Here is a 17,095-nt window from a genome sequence, read left to right on the forward strand (position 1 = left end):
TGGAATTACTGATTATAATGATGGAATCAAAATGGCTGACAAAAGATTCAGCTGGAGGAGGGGTGAAATTGGGAGGGATGACAACAACAACAAAAAAAAGTCGTCAAATGCAGAAGTTTTTTTTTCTTCTTCCGTTGGTTGGCTGGTTATTGTTGGAACAACGTAAAAGCTCCGCCCCAGGATTTTTTTCGTTCAAAATTGAAACACTGAATGTGAATTGAGGCGTGATATATTTCAATTTTTTTATTCTCCAGAATCAGAACTACAGTTCCAGAAAAAAATCCGAATCTGTTATTGTTGTTGTTGTTGTTGCTGCAAGGCAAAACCAAACCAAAATATTACAATGGGGGCACAATGTTGAAACCGAATATAGTTTTTTTGTGGATATAAAAAGTTTTCGTCTCCTATTTTTGACAAAAACAAATAATTCCAAAATTCAATTCAATCAACATTTTAACATCCAACCAGAAACTTGAATTTCTTGAATTAACTTTGAATTGAAATTCATCATCATATGAAAATCAATAATAATAATAATAATAATAATAATTTGTCAAAAACAAACAAACTGATCAATAATTTTTCACATATTGATGACAGGTCTGCAATCGACAATTAACTTATTATCATCAAAATCCAAAATTAAAGTGACAAAAGCATATTTTTATGTCACATATCATCATCATAATCAATTTTTTTGCTGCTGCTGTTGGTGTCTGATCCAGGACCAATAACAACAACAACTTGAAAGTTTACTTGAATTGATTGTCATCTGGTAGCAGATTTTCCATTTTCCATTTTTGTTTTCATTATGCATACAAGTGTCCAATACAGAGAATCTTCAGTGAAAACATTAAACTGAAACAAACAAACAAATTCTGATCAAAAAAATCGAAAAAAACCAATCAAATTCATTCATTCACATTTCATATTTTGTATATGCATCTGGCATCGATTATTATCATCATCATTTTTTTTTGATTTTGATTAAATGTGCCCTAAAGGAGAACAAGAATATTCTTGACTTTCTAAACAATCATAATCATCATACAGTATGTCATATACAGAATCTAAACAACATCATCATTCATTTGGAACAACAACAACAACAAGAATATCATCACCAGAACTACCACTACAAAGTTGTTGTATTGGCAGTGGTTATGCTATTGGTTATGGTGGTGGTGGTGGTGGTGGATATTGTCGACCTATATCCACATCATCAACAATAACTGTTCCAATCCATTTTCAACAACAGAATTCCGATATTCAATCACCACCGCCATCATCATATTCAACAAATAATCATCATCCAAATAATTTAATGGCTATCGATCATATACATCCACCACCACCACCGCCGCAGCAGCAGCAGCCGCATCATTTATCTGATTCATATCATAACTTATCCGCATCAGCATCATCACAGCATCATCAATTTTCATATCATCATCAAGCAACAACATCAACTTATTATAATAATCAATTTATTGATTATTCATCATCACCATATCATCATCATACGTCATATGTGGATGCATCACCATCATCATATCATTGCTTTACGCCATCATCGACTAATCATCATCATACATATCCTCATCCACAACAACAACAACAACAATTTCGTAATCAAAATTCATTTTTAAATGATGAAACATCATTTCATTCAACCAATTTAATTCTCGAACAACAACAACAACAATTTATAACAAATCAACAACAACATTATCAACAATCGAATGATAGATCTTATCATATGGTAGTTAAAACATTGAATAATAAAGCTACTGTTTCATCATCACCACCGATATCATCACCAGTATTATCATCATCGTCATCATCAACAACAACAACAACAACACCATCGATTGATAATGGAATTATGATAATGGAAAATAAAATTAATCCTCGTAATAATAAACGTAAAAATAAATCTATTGTAAATAATAAATTGGATTATGATGATGATAATGGTAATTAAAAAAAAGTTTTTTTGAAAATTTTTTTCCCGGAAAATTTCTTTTAAAAATATTCTTTTTATTTTTTTAGATGAAGAAGAAAAAATTCCGGATCGATCAAGAAAATCATCGATAACAAAACGATCAAAATCAAATCCATCAATAATCATCGACAATTCATCTTCGATTCGTTCAACATCCAATGATCAATTGTTGATGGAAGAAACATCATCATCCGTAACAACAATGATCAATGAAGATGAAACTAATGATTGTGGTGGCGCTGGTGGTGGTAACGCAGGTATATCCAGTGGTGATGATGATTGCTGTTCGGATAAAAATTCTAATCAATTACAGGATTCAAATTCGACAATGATAATGATCAATACACAGAATTGTAAGTGAAGCTAAATTTCCTTCCGAAAACTTTCTAAAATCAATTTCAAAAAAAAACTTTTCCCCTAAAAATATAGCTAGCGTACGTGAACGTAAACGAATGTTAAGCATAAATTCAGCATTTGAAGAGCTACGATTACATGTTCCAACATTTCCATTTGAAAAACGTTTATCAAAAATTGATACATTAAGATTAGCCATAGCATATATTGCATTATTGAAAGAAATTCTAGCTTCAGATTTAGATCCAATTGTTTATATTGAAAAATGTTTACGTGGTGAACTGAAAGGTGAACATACAGCCGAATGGAATACAAGTGGTATGATGATAATAATGATGATTATGATGATTTTTATTAATCAAAACAAAAAAATTTAACCCTAGATTTAACAGCAAGATTATCATGGATTAATTGGGAAAATTTAGGCATAAATCTAGCACAACGTAATCCTATGGGTACATTTTCACCATTTATACGTACACCACATTCAATATCATCGATTCCACAACAGCAAACACAGCAAACATCATCATTACAACCACCACAATCACAATCATCATCATCAATGATGATGATGACAATGATGATGACAAATCAATCATCAAATGAATCGACAACAACAACAACGGATGATGATTATTATGCAACAACAACCAACAGTGCTGTTGCTTATTCAAATCATCATCAGCATCGTTGATTACAAACAATTGAAACCCAAGAATGAATCGATTGTATCGATTGTATCACACGATGATGATGATGATAATCATTAGATTGTTGGTACTTGTGTTTGACACGTGTTTTGTTTTCAAAAAAAAAAAAATTACCACACAGTTCTCTCGTTATTGTTATTCTTTTATTATTATTGTTGTTGTAACAAATTTTGTTTCCAAAAAAAATTCATTTCCAAAACAAAATAAAAAGAAACCATAACATTTTTCAATTTTTAATTTTACAAACCAAACACGTGACCGATCACAATTTTGTAGTTTTGAAAACAAAAAAAAATCTGTTTTCCAATTCAATTCATCAAAAAAACAACCAGAATAACAATCAGCATTTCTGACAAATCCTCTCATCATTATCGTCAAAAAAAGAAAATTTGTAAATGATACTTGGTTGTTTTCCAGAGGATTCATTGAATGTTGTAACCAAAAAAAAAATTTCAATTTTATTTTTTAATTAAATTATAATTTTGAGCGATTTTTAAAATACATAAATTATTTGATGTTTGATTGTTGATTTCATTCATTTATTCATTCAGTCATTCTATGATTAGTATAATTAAAACCTTGAAACAATAATTGATCATTATCATTGATTAATTTTTCACATGGTGTTATACAAGGAATTTCTTTGGTAAAATATTGATCAAAATATGATACATCTGCATCATGTGCCTGTGTAAAAAAAGGAAAGAAATGAATTTTTAAAACAAAACACAAACAACGATTACAAACCAATTTCGGTATGAATGGTGGTTTTAATTGACATTTTTCCACCGAATCCCATTGTATACCATGAAACCATTGTTGTTGTACAATTTCACCAGCCGGACTATTCGGTAGCCCCAGTCTTTCTTGTGGATTTTTTTTGAGTAACTTTCCGACAAAAAAAAAACAGAGAAAAATTATTTTTTGAACTTTTACAAAAACAAAACACTTACCAAAACAATTAAATTTTTCACCTGTTCCGAAAGAAATTTTGGATAATGTACTTCGGTATTACAAACATTCCATAATAATTCATCTTCATCCGTACCGTTAAATGGTGATGTACCGACTAACATTTCATAAATAACAACACCTAATGCCCAATAATCAACTGAATGATTATATTTTATACCTTTTATAATCTTGAAAAAAAAGATTACCAAAAAAAAATTACAATAATTTTCATCTCAAATAATCATACCTCGGGTGCCATATATTCCGGTGTACCACAAAAATTTGATGGTAAAAATTCTTCACGATACATTTTACCAACGCACATTCCAAAATCAACTAAACGAATGTGTCCCTATATGGTGATTGATTTTTTTATAAAAAAAGTTTTTCCATTTAAAAAAACAAAAACAAACTTACATCATTAGCAATCATAACATTATCTAGTTTGAGATCACGATAAATGATACTACGTTTATGTAGAAACCATAATGCACAGATCATTTCGGATGCATAAAATCTTTTCAAAGAAACAAAATTTTAAATTTCCGAAAAATTTCTCAACAACAAAAAAAACTAACTTTGCTTTATTTTCCGAAAATTTTCCCTCTTTTTGTACATGAAACATTAGATCACCACCGGAACAAAGTTCCATTGCAAAAAATAAATGACTCTATTAATCGAATACAATTCAACAAAAAAAAATCAATTAAATCCAGGTAAGGCAAAAAATTACAAATTACCTCAGTTTGAAATGTACAAAATAATTTACAAATAAATGGATGCGATGTACCCAATGCCAATACTTTACGTTCAATCATAATTGATTCAACATCATCATCTTCAATAATTGTTTGTTTTTTTAAACATTTTATTGCAAAATAATAACAATAATCATAATTTGTAATTAATTCGGCTAATAAAACTTTACCAAAACTACCACGACCTAATACAGTTAGAAAACGAAAATCATCAATACAATATTCACGAAAACGTATTCTTTGTTGACGTCGTTGACGATTATTATCATTATTTTGTTGAAATGGATCCAATTGTTGATTGATTTTAATCTTTGTTGGTGGTGATAATAAATTTGTATCGGTTATTGTTTTCGATGATGATTTTGTCTGTAATGATGTCGATGATGATAATGACGATGAAATCTGTTGTTGATGATTCGATTCATTTTCAACCGATTTTGTTATTCGTAATTCTTGTTGTTTTGCGGGTGGTGGTGATGGCAGTAGTTTGGTAATGACATTTTCCGTTTCATTCAATATTGCTTTTTCTTCACATTGGTGGTGTGTTTTTGAATTTTGAAAAATTTAAAAAAAAACAAAAATTTAAAAAAATTATTTAAATTGTCGTTGTCGTTGATATAAAATCCATATTAAAATAATAAAAAATGATAAATATAATAGAAAAAATATGGCCAAAAAACTTTTTAGATAAAGATCAATGTACCATAATTGGATTGGTTTCATTGTTGTTGTTGTTGTTTGATTTGGATCTTTTTTTTTGTTTCGGGTAAATTGTATTATATGCAAAATAAATTTAAAATGCTGCTTGGTTGAATGTCATACAAGATTGGGAAAATTTTCACACATCAAATTTTTGGCTTTTCTCGTACTTTCTTTCGAGACAAATCTTTCAATGTGTTGTTGTTCAGACATCAGACAATTTATATCTTTCATTCTTATAAAGTTGTAAAACAAAAAATAAAAAATTTCTAAATATAGAAAATTCTCTGTTTTATAAAACTAATGTTGCATACATGTTTATAACACTCCATAATCACCATTTTGGCTTGGCTTTCAATTGAAAATTCTTTAGTTAATTTCGTTGAATCTTTTAAAATTCTGATGATGACAACAGAATATTCCTTCCATTTCATTTCATCTTTTTTCCCCTCCCAAAATGAATTGCTTTGAGAAAAAAAAATAAAAGTTTCAATCTAATTGATAACGATGATGATGATTATCATTTTTCAATCGTTTTTTTTAAATTGATTTCCTTACTCTTTACTTGTTGTTGTTTTTGTTTTGAAAAAAAAACTTAATTTCAATTTAAAAATAAACTTTTCTTTCAATCCATATGCTGATGATGATTCTGTCAACAGCATATGGATTGAAACTGCTAAAAAAACTGTTAAATAATCATTTAAATGATGCTAATCATCATCAACAACAGAGTACCGAATAAGGCGAACCGGCAATGAAAAAAAGATAATAAAAATGTTGTTGTCGTCGTCGTCGTTTGATGATGACAACAGGCAAAGAAATTCGAGAATAACAAAGTGTGGTGTGCAACCCAATTCTTGTCAAAATATTTTAAAAAAAAAGTTTCAACCTGCAAAAAACATCTACATCATTTCAATCAATGTTTGCCAAGAAAATTTCCGTCAAAAAAAATCTTTTTAAAAGCAAAAAAAACCTTGACAAAAACATTTTTTGATTGATTGACTTTGAACTAACTGATCAATCAATCAATCAATCAATCAGTTTGATAAAATTTCGCTTACCATTTTTCGATGTTTTAATCGGTTTCTTTTTCTTCTTTTTATCGGATTGTTGTTGTTGTTTTGGCTGATTATCATCATTATCATCAGCAGATGTCTTTTGTAATGTTAACGACGAGGATGCTGATGTTTTGTTATTGTCCTTGTTGATGATTTCATTTTCATTTGACAATTGACATTTAGAATCCTCGTTGTTGTTGTTGTTTTTTGATTGTTGTTGTTGTTGTTGATCAGATGATTTTTTATTTTTTGATTTTGTTCGTTTTATTTTAATTATTTCTTCGTCGTTTGATGATTGAATTTTTGGTGATTTTGGCGATGATGGTGGTAATGATGGTGGTGATACAATCGATTCTACTTTCGATACAATCGATTCTTCTAACGAATTACATTTATTGAATGAAAATTTTGATTGTTCGATTGTTTCTGATTTTTGATCTTTTTTCGGTTTTAATTTTGGTGATTTCAATTCGGGTGATTTTATTTCCGGTGATGTTACTGATTTATCCGCATCATCTTTTTTGATGATTTTGGCTTTTGTTTTCAAATCTGTTTTGTAAAAATCAAAATTTCAAACAAAATCAAAATCAAATTCAACAATATTACCTGATTGTTTTTCGAGTTTTTCCGCCACTTGTTTGTCCGGTGTTGTTGTTTTCTTTTTTTTCTCATCTTTTGATTCAGTCGGGGTTGTTAAATCCAATTTTTCTGGAATAATTTTTATTTTCGGAATATTTTGAACAACAGTTGTGATTTTTGGCTCATCATTTTCCATTTCTAAATTGGATTTTTTATCCACCATCATCTTATCGTTGATTGGTTTTGGTTGTTTTTTTCTTTTACCAATCATCACAGGATCATCATCCTTAATGGTTTTCGATAACGATAGCTCAGATGTTGCAGATTTTTTCAATTGTTTTGCAAATTTTTTTTCGTTATTCGAATCAAAATTTGTTAATAATTTATCAAATTTTATTTCAATTATTTCATCATTAAACGATGGTATATCGATTTGTGTTTTAAAAATTAAATTTTCTTTCATTAATGATGAATCGGATAATTTTAATGAATTTGTTCGTTTTGGTTTAGGTTTTTCTGATTTTTTCATTATCCTTATTTGATCATTCGGATCTTTTTTCAATGGTTTTTTCATTGGTTTTTTTACCGGTTTTTGTTCAACGTTACTATCGTTGATTTTAGATTTTGGTTTAATTAAATCCATTGCTTTTAGCGATATTAAATGTTCGGGAAATTCATTCGTTTGATTTTCGATGATTTTTGTTGCTGTTGTTACCGTTGACAACAAAGATTCTTTTAATAAAATCGGTTCCTGATTTTGTTTCTCTTCTTTTATCAATGAATTTAGGTCAACGAATTTATCTAGGTGATTATTTTTAAACTTATCATCATCATCCACCAAATTATTATTATTATCATCTTTTCCGCCATTATTATCATCATTCAGATTGAATGAACCTTTCCATCGTTGTAATGAACAAGGGGTTAATGATTTTGTTTGTTGTTCTATTACATTGCCACTTCCACCATCATCTATAATGTTTGTCCTATTCATAAATGACATGTCATCAATTTGTTTTACCCCTAATTCTTGTTGTTGATTAAAAGAATCATCATCAACAACCACAACATCATCGATTTCTTTAATCGATTCGATATTTGATTTTTGCTTCGAATCAATTTTTGGTTGATTTAGTTGTTGATGATCATATGGAATGTCCCATGAGATTGAACTGCGACGATTATTATCAATTATTAATGGCGGTTTATCATATTCACGAAATTTTATTAAAAATTTATTTCTTTCTAATTTAGGTTTTAATGATGATGATGGTGATGATTGATTATCATTGATTGATGATGATGATGATTTATGTGTCGAACCAATTGAACCGGTTGGTGATTCTTTACCAAGATGTCTCGATGATGATGGTATTGGCGATCCTTTACCACTAGAACCACCACCACCACCACTTTGACGACGATCATTTCGATGATTAAATGTTGTCGATGATGATGGTGAACCAAATTTACGATTTAAATTCGATAATAATGGTCGTTCACGATATTTTGGTGCATTATAAACATTTGTAAAACGATAATTACCCGGTAAAATATATGAATTTTTATTATAAAAATTTTGATTATATTTTGTTTTACTATTGGTATTTGTTGTGTTTAAATAGCTTAAATTATCATTAAAATTTGTTAAAAAATCTTGACTTCTTGTTGATGTCGATGTTGATAGGGATTGACTATTTCGACCTTGATGATCACGAAGATATGATAATCGTGGATTTGATGATGGTATTGTTGGCCTTGCCGTTGATCTTGTTAACAATTTCGATGATGATGAATCAAAATCAATTTCTGTTGCTAATGAAAATATACTTTTCGGACGAAATATACCATCTTTACCACGATTTAATGTTGATGAATTTAATCGTTCATTTGATAATGATGGTGTTAATGATGACAAATGATGGGAATGATGAATATTTGAAAATTTTATATTACGAAAATCTGATATGGCACTTGTTGATGATAATGATGATGTCGATGATGGTAAAATTCGTTGATGATGATGATGATGATAAGATGAACGATGATCGTTGTACATTTTTAAATTGAAAAATTTATTGATTCTTTTTCTTCTTTTGTTTAATTTTGATTATTTTTTTTTGCAAATTTTTTTTCATTAAAACATTTTAATCAAATTTTATTGCTGTTGTTGGTGTTAATTAGTGAAATTCATTGAAAAATTCAAACAAACACACGAATATGAATGAGTTAGAGAGGTGTTTTTTTTTGTGTTAAGTAAAAAAAATTTATTTTTATATATAAAAGATTTTATCCCGAATATACAAAAATTGATGCCAAAATGGTTTATTTATAAAAGTGCGCATGCGCATCGTGTGTATGTGTGATTTAATGAAAAAAATATAATAATGTTCCTGTCTGTCTGCCTTGTGATGATGATGATGATGATGAAAAGTTTATTTTTGTATTTTTTTTGAATTACCTCTGTATAAAATAGAAAATTCAACACAGAATTCGTAGTTGAAATCAACCATATATTTTTTTTAAACACAACGAGAAAAAAAAACAAAAAAGTGAAAGAAAAAAAAACTTCAAGGCAAAAAATATAATAAAAATAAAACTTAATTTGATTTAAATATAGTAGATTCTACCAGTTTATAAAACTGTTTTTTTTTGAGTATATTAATTTTGGCCAGAGGTAATTTTATAAATTAAAAATTAAAAAAAAAATTATCGATATTCAAACTAAATGTTTATTCATTTTTTTTTTTTTTTGCAATCATATCTTCTTTAGTTCGCAGGCTTGGGATCCTTATTAAATATTTTTTCAGCAGCTAAACTGAAAAGGGTTATGTCTTGTCGTGGTGTCCAATAAGCACTAGTAAAGAAATAATCATCAAAAATTGCGCTTAGCGTATTATACATTGTTATCACACCACAAAAAGTAGCAAAACATCCATTAAATGTGTATAAAACAAACATAGAAGCAATTGATACAGCCAAAATAATCCATGTTTTTTTTCTTGCATAACACAAAAAATGCCCATGTTGAACTGTGGAACAAAATGGATTAAACCTTGATACTGTTGCATTCAACATTTGATCAGCATATAAATGTGGTTTTGCTGTACAACGTTTTAAAATACTTAATTCACAATCTAATTGTGTAAAAACAAAACAACAAAAATCAAAACTATCAATATAAAAATCATCAATAGTTATCTCCCAACGTTTACGCATATCATATTCACAATTGATAAATGCAGTATGATATTTTGCATTTTGACATACACCTTCGGGTAGGCCATAAATTGGTTTATATGGAAATAATTTGACAAAGTTTTCTGGTTTAGTTCGCTTTTCTCTATTATGAAACGTTTTGTAAGCCCATCTTCCCACAGTTCTGCTTATCGTTGCGTGCGAATCCATCATTCGTTTTATATATTTTGCATTTTTTGCTAGGAATAAAATAATTGGACTAGTCGTAATCAGAGTATCAGCCATAATCACATCAGTATGATTAACCATCACCACCATCTTCATTGTTAGCAGCCAAATGATCATTAATAATTGAATTTGTTTCATATTTTTATCAAATCAAAACCAAATAAAATTACACAAACAAAAAATTAAAGATATTTTTCCTTTAAGCTTTAAATTTATATTGAAATTATGAATCGAATTTTAAAAAATTAATTAAATTTTTTCAGTGTTATAGTATGATTGAGCTTAGCTTTCGAACAATTTAATTATTTAAATGGAAGTTCGAAGATCAAACTTCAAAATAGAATTAAAACTTTGAAAACTAATATTATACTGTAATAACAGTAGCCGTAATTATTCAATTATTATATTCTCGAACTTACATCAATAAAATTTGTAATGTTTGTTTGGCTGTTGTCTTTGTCATTAGAAAAAAAAGCTTATTCTGATTTTTCAATCAAAATGGCACACCTTCTTTCAATTGTTTTCTGTTATTTTTGAATATTTTCAAAAATCTTCAAATCGTTTTTCAACAAGCTGATTTTTTGTCGTCCACAATTCTCGCCTCTCGGCTACGAATTCTTCACAAATTAATCAAACTAAAATTGATTAACACTGAATGCATGATTTAAAAAAAAACATTGACATTTCGCTTGTTTAAACAAAACCCAAAACCCATTCTTTGTTTTCGAATGATGTTTTTATCAATTAATCAATCAATGAATCAATGAATCAATTAATCAATGAATCAATTAATCATAAAATTAAAACAAACTTATCAAACTTATATTTGTAATTTTTATTGATTAAAAAAAATTGAATTTTTTTATTTTGTTTGTTTTTGTTTTGCTGCTGTTGCAATTGCTTTCAATGATGATGGGATAGTTATTGTTGTGCCACAGTTACTGGATATGGTCGTATCATACCATAAGTCATAGCAATGCCAGATGTTATTGTTGTAAATAAAGACCATACAGGTGCACCACAATAAAAACATAATGCAACCATAAGACCTGTTATCAATAAACCAACGCCAAATTTTATTAAATCCCCAGTATTAAAAAAGCATGAATATGATATTTCACCCAAATTAAATGGATCACAAAATGGTTCTATTGTTTGTCTTGTTGTCGTATCTAACATTCTTGAAAAATTATCTAATTTTAAAAAATCATTTGATGAACGTTGACATTGTTGAACGGCTTTTAATTCACAAACTAATTGTCCATATGCAAAACAACAAAATTCTTTTGATATTGTAAACTATTAAAAAAAAGTTGGTAATAATAAAATTTTTTTTTATTAAAATCATTTGAATAAAAAAAATAATACATACATAATCTTCAATTTCTGTACCCCAATATTGACTTGCCCTTATACGACATAAAGTAAATGCTTGTAATGAATCTTCATCACAATATTCTTCAGGTAATACTGATACTGGTTTATATGGATAAAATTGTAAAATTTTATCATGTGCTGTTTCAATAAACTTTATTATTATTGATAAATTAATAAAAATTATTATTATTATTTTATAGTTCATATTTATTGGGCTAAATAACTTGACTAATCAGGAAAATTCAAATGAATAAAATGTTTTTGTTTTGTTATTACAAATATATATGATCGATTCTGATTAGTTAATTCTAATTGATTTATTAGATTAGATTAGAATTAATTTTATTAGGAAAAAACAACTTTTTTTTTGGTTTAATCAATCGAATGATTGGCAGCAAATCAATATCGAACGATGATAATGATGATAAGGTGATGATGATAAATATGGATGTATCGAAATAGAATAAAAGCGAACAGTGAGTATTGAATGTGTTTTGATTTTTTTCTCATTCGGAAAAAATAAAATTCACTTTTTTCAAAATTTCATTTTTTTTCTTATTTAACGAACGATATGGCAACAAATTCTTTATTGGAAACAAAAAAATCAATACTACAACAATTTCAAGGTCCTGTTTGTGCTGTTGCAACTGCTTTCAATGATGATGGGTTAGTTAATGTTTTTTGTTTTTTATTTCTTCGTAATTAATCTTTTCTTTTTTTTTAAAAAAAAAGACAATTAAATGTTGAACAAATTGTTGATTATGCACGACATTTGAAAATGATCGGTGTAAAAGGTGTTTACATTCTTGGTACAACTGGTGAATCATTTACATTAACATTTGATGAAAAATATCAAATAATTCAAGCATGGTATAAAGCAATTCAACAATTAGATTCAGAAATGGATAATAATAATAATCAATTTTTGGCTATTGTAAATGTAACATCAATGTCATTGAATGAATCGAAAAAATTATTAAAATTAATGAAAAATTTACAAAGATTTAATGCATGGGCATTATTAGCACCAATATTCTATCCAGTTACAAATGTTGATCAATTTATAACAATGATAAAAGATATTTCTATCGATACTGATTGTCAATTACCATTTCTTTATTATCATTTTCCTGATCGTACTGGCCAACAAAATTGTAAATTAATTTTTTTTCCATTTAATCATTTGATTAACCTTAAGGGTTTCTTTTCAGTTGAATTGGAAACATTTACCGAAAAAGCATTGAAATGTTTACCACAATTTTCAGCAATAAAATTTACCGATACAAATATTGTACGTATGGCAAAAATGCAAAGAAAATTTGGTAAATTTATTAAAATTTTTGCCGGTTATGATGAGGTAAATGTTGAAAATGATGATGATCAACAGGTTTTTTTTGTGTTTTTGATTTTGATTGATTAAATTTTGTTTTGTTTTTTCTTCTTTTTTTAAAGACATTATTAGCAGCACGAACCGTAGTGAATATAAATGCTGGAATATGTGCTACATTTAGTTTGAAAAATTGTGTTCAATCATATTTGAAAATATTGGATTCAATCGATCAAGGTAATCTTCAAGAAGCACAAAATTATCAACAAATATTAGCCGAATTTTGTCAACAATTACAATCGAATGGAAATTTTTTTTCATCATTAAAACAATGTTTAAATGATGAATTATCATCTACAAAAGGATTACAATTTGGTCGACCACGTATGCCAGTTTGGATTCCAACAAATTCGATAAACGAAAAATTTTGATTTTTTTTTTGTTTTCTTCAAAAATTTAATTAAAACAATAAAGATTGATTACCAGCGCCATCTATTGGTGTGAGAGGTGAAAAAGTTATCGAATAAATTGAGTCAATTTTTTTGTTGTTTTGTTTTGGTTTTCTCGGGTATTTTGAAGTTTTTTTTTAGTTGTTGAAAATTTTCTGAAAACAAATAAACGAAAACGAAAAAAACGATGGACGATGTCACATTTATCAATGATCTTGAAGAAATCGGTATACATGGACGATCATCATTACGTGATTTATTAACCGAATCATTAAATAAAAATTTACAAAATATTGATGATAATGATATTGATCAACAATCATTGGATAAAATAACATTCCCAGAGATATTAGATTTTCAATCAAACAATGGCATAATTTTACCATCATTACAGCCAATGTTTCCATTATTACATTTATTGGGTGTAAAAAGTTTTGAATTTCATAAATCAGTTGTTGAAGAATTACGTGAAAATTTAATTAATCGTTTTCAAGAAATATCACAAAAAATGGATCCAAATAAACGTGAATCAAATCTAAAAGCATTGCTAGCAAAATCATTTCCATTAATAAAAATGCCAATGATACAGCCGGTTGTAATGGCATTATTAAAAAATTTAGAAGTTGTTGATGATAAATATCTTAAATTATTAGTTGCTGATGAAACATTATATAAAAAATGTGATGTATCAGTTAAACGACATATTTGGCAAGAACATCAATCAATGTTGGTTGGTGAATTATCACCAATTCTATCGGAATATGTTAAAGAGGTATGCTAATTATTCGCTTTTTGAAAATTTTAACCTGGATTTTTTGTTTGGTTTGATTAGAAAGAAGCAATATTTGCCAATATAAAAGAATCGAAACATATATTTTTCCTATTGACACCTAAACAACGACGTCAAAATGAAATTTTACAATCATTAGCACAAATGGTTGGGAAAAATGTTCTACTTTATGATACAATTTTACAATTTGTTCGTACAGTATTTATTCATACAAAAAATCCACATTATTGTACATTGAGAGTCAGTTTATTAATGGAATTACATGATGCAAATATTACCGATATAACATCAATGGATGCATGTCATAAATTTGCATGGTGTTTAGATGCTTGTATACGTGAAAATACTGTCGATCATAAACGTATACGTGAACTGCAAGGTTTTCTCGATAATGTTAAAAAAGGACAAGAAGCTGTATTTAGTGATTTAGCAATGGCATTATATGATCCATATGCTGTAAATTTTTTAGTACAAATGGCTATGCGTATATTGAATATTTTGATTACAAATGAATCATGTCCACGTGAACATCAAACATTACAATTTCTGTTACGTTTATTAAATCTTGGTCTACATGCACATGAAATTTTAAAAACACAAACATTTCGTGAACCAAAATTAAATCCCGAAATACTAACACGTTTTTTACCGATTATAATGGGTTTTATGGTTGATGATCAAGTACGATCAGTAAATTCAAAACTGCCACCTGATGATCGTGAATCAGCGCTGACAATTATTGAACATAGTGGACCACCACCTGATTGTTTTCAAACATTCATACAACAAGATCCATTAGCATCAATATTTGCTATTTATTATACAGCACAAGCTGCCCGACAACGTGATCGTCAAGCAGTATTACGTGTATTAGGATCATTAACAATATCATCAACATATAATAATTTAAGTCATTCGGATCCATATCAACATATATTGATCAGTTCATTAATACAATTAGGCGAAGAATTTTCAAATGATGATTTATGTACATTAGTTTTTGATGAAATATTGCTACCAGCATTGGATATGAATAGTACTGCTGTACATTTAATGAAATTAATTTATCATTTAAATCAATGGTTACCCAGTGAACGTTTAGAATCATTAATGATTAAATTACAACATTATGTACAGATGCCAAATAGTTCAAAAGATCAACGAACACGCCAAACATTTGTTGAATTGATTGAATATTTGGAAAAAATTAAAGAAGATAAATTACGAAAAAATCAACCACCAACACCGACTACACCGACAGTTGTTGGTCCTCATGTTGCTGATCATCCATCGGTTGTTGGTTCAGCATCTGTTCGTATTCCACCATCAACACCATCAATACATCATCCAATGATGACACCATCATCATCATCATCATCACCGCATGTTTTTCCTCCTCATCATCCACCACCACCACTACCTTCAGTTCCATTATCACCAATTCCTACTGCTTCTCAACCTTATTATCCGCAACAACCACAATCACCTTATATTGAAACAAATAATCCACCAATGTCACCTTTTAGTGGTCCATTATCACCTTTACCATATCAATCACCATTTCAACATCCTCATCATCATCAACCCTCATCAACATCATCGGGACATTTAAATCGATCCACATCATCATCGGATAAATCATCATATCCAACAATTAATTATTAAATTAGATTAATTCAACATTTTTTTTCAATTTATTGATCAATTTGAGTTTGATTGATTGATTCGGTATCGATATGGTTGTTTGATGATTCATCAGATTCAATCAAAGACATTGAAGAAGTTATTAGATAATCATATTGAATAATTTGAAAATAAATTTTACCAATTTGAAATAGATATTCATTACGTTTCGATTGTATTGTTGTTATCATAAATGTATATTGTATACGACCGACCAATGTAAACCAATGATATCGATGATCAAATAATAATGTTAAACGATTATGAAATTCAATTGATATTGATCGGAAACAATTTCTATATGGATCAAATTTTTCACTGGTTATTTCTTCTGATTGTTGTTGACATGATGGAAAATTTTTCGATTGTTCCAAAATATGTTTAGCAACCATTATTATTATCGGGATATTTGTTTGATTTGATGCAAACCATATATATGGTTCTATTTTTTCATTTTGAGCTTCTTTTATCATTTCTTTTATTAAAAACTATAAAAAAAAATTAAAATTACTTTGAAATAATAAAATTAATTAAAATTGAGATTACCATTTTTTGAATTTTATTTAAATCATCATTGATATTTGATTGATATTGATTTTGTTGTTGTTGTTTGTCATTGGTAATCAATAACAATTGCTGTTCGATTGATTGACATTTTGCTTGTAGCAAATCTAATGATTTTATTGATTTTTTCAATTGATTATCAATTTCATTGGAAATTTTTGAAAATTTTTGCCATAAAATTTGATAGAAATATGATAGTAATATTAATATGATTGATATTTGTATCAATCGATTGAATCCAATCATTTTTAAGGTTGTTGTTGTTGATCCGACTTGTTACATTAAACCAATTTTAACTTAAAAACAAAAAAAGAAATCAACTTGGAAATAAGGTTACCAGGTAAGCTTTTTATTATTAT

The 17,095-nt window shown here is 28.1% G+C and overlaps 6 protein-coding genes across 8 annotated transcripts; 3 read left to right on the plus strand and 3 right to left on the minus strand.

Annotated features, from left to right (window-relative positions):
- Positions 1–224: 224 nt before the first annotated feature.
- Positions 225–3,961, plus strand: Fer2 (basic helix-loop-helix domain-containing Fer2). The gene is made up of 4 exons (XM_075821229.1): positions 225–1,976; positions 2,053–2,358; positions 2,435–2,677; positions 2,743–3,961. The coding sequence occupies exons 1-4, from the start codon at positions 1,055–1,057 to the stop codon at positions 3,054–3,056; spliced, it is 1,785 nt and encodes a 594-aa protein (XP_075677344.1). The 5' UTR covers positions 225–1,054; the 3' UTR covers positions 3,057–3,961.
- Positions 3,498–9,359, minus strand: LOC113795898 (uncharacterized). Of its 2 annotated transcripts, XM_075821221.1 has the most exons (10): positions 7,148–9,359; positions 6,545–7,090; positions 4,955–5,311; positions 4,767–4,864; positions 4,605–4,696; positions 4,444–4,543; positions 4,274–4,378; positions 4,026–4,214; positions 3,820–3,960; positions 3,498–3,759 (listed from the first exon to the last, which is right to left on the minus strand). In XM_075821221.1, the coding sequence occupies exons 1-10, from the start codon at positions 9,177–9,179 to the stop codon at positions 3,616–3,618; spliced, it is 3,804 nt and encodes a 1,267-aa protein (XP_075677336.1). In that variant the 5' UTR covers positions 9,180–9,359; the 3' UTR covers positions 3,498–3,615. The 2 variants fall into 2 exon arrangements, with proteins under 2 accessions (XP_075677336.1, XP_075677335.1); XM_075821220.1 differs by having other exon boundaries at positions 4,767–5,311.
- Positions 9,360–11,357: 1,998 nt separating this feature from the next.
- Positions 11,358–12,132, minus strand: LOC113795905 (uncharacterized). Its single transcript, XM_027346142.2, has 2 exons — positions 11,919–12,132; positions 11,358–11,845 (listed from the first exon to the last, which is right to left on the minus strand). The coding sequence occupies exons 1-2, from the start codon at positions 12,126–12,128 to the stop codon at positions 11,468–11,470; spliced, it is 588 nt and encodes a 195-aa protein (XP_027201943.1). The 5' UTR covers positions 12,129–12,132; the 3' UTR covers positions 11,358–11,467.
- A 125-nt stretch (positions 12,133–12,257) lies between these two features.
- LOC113795831 (N-acetylneuraminate lyase-like) lies at positions 12,258–13,769 on the plus strand. 2 transcript variants are annotated; one of them, XM_075821242.1, is made up of 5 exons: positions 12,258–12,399; positions 12,550–12,589; positions 12,656–13,077; positions 13,135–13,280; positions 13,376–13,769. In XM_075821242.1, the coding sequence occupies exons 1-5, from the start codon at positions 12,372–12,374 to the stop codon at positions 13,679–13,681; spliced, it is 942 nt and encodes a 313-aa protein (XP_075677357.1). In that variant the 5' UTR covers positions 12,258–12,371; the 3' UTR covers positions 13,682–13,769. The 2 variants fall into 2 exon arrangements, with proteins under 2 accessions (XP_075677357.1, XP_075677356.1); XM_075821241.1 differs by lacking the exon at positions 12,258–12,399 and having other exon boundaries at positions 12,406–12,589.
- A 117-nt stretch (positions 13,770–13,886) lies between these two features.
- NELF-B (negative elongation factor B) lies at positions 13,887–16,169 on the plus strand. Its single transcript, XM_075821226.1, has 2 exons — positions 13,887–14,471; positions 14,532–16,169. The coding sequence occupies exons 1-2, from the start codon at positions 13,887–13,889 to the stop codon at positions 16,152–16,154; spliced, it is 2,208 nt and encodes a 735-aa protein (XP_075677341.1). The 3' UTR covers positions 16,155–16,169.
- On the minus strand, positions 16,148–17,067 carry LOC113795907 (uncharacterized). Its single transcript, XM_027346144.2, has 2 exons — positions 16,719–17,067; positions 16,148–16,660 (listed from the first exon to the last, which is right to left on the minus strand). The coding sequence occupies exons 1-2, from the start codon at positions 16,980–16,982 to the stop codon at positions 16,184–16,186; spliced, it is 741 nt and encodes a 246-aa protein (XP_027201945.2). The 5' UTR covers positions 16,983–17,067; the 3' UTR covers positions 16,148–16,183.
- Between the last annotated feature and the right edge of the window lie 28 nt (positions 17,068–17,095).

Source organism: Dermatophagoides pteronyssinus, unplaced genomic scaffold, assembly GCF_027571235.1.
Source record: "Dermatophagoides pteronyssinus isolate colony J.1.1.1.1 unplaced genomic scaffold, Derpt_VIB-CSIC_2022.12 sq0009, whole genome shotgun sequence".
Classification (NCBI taxonomy): domain Eukaryota; kingdom Metazoa; phylum Arthropoda; class Arachnida; order Sarcoptiformes; family Pyroglyphidae; genus Dermatophagoides; species Dermatophagoides pteronyssinus.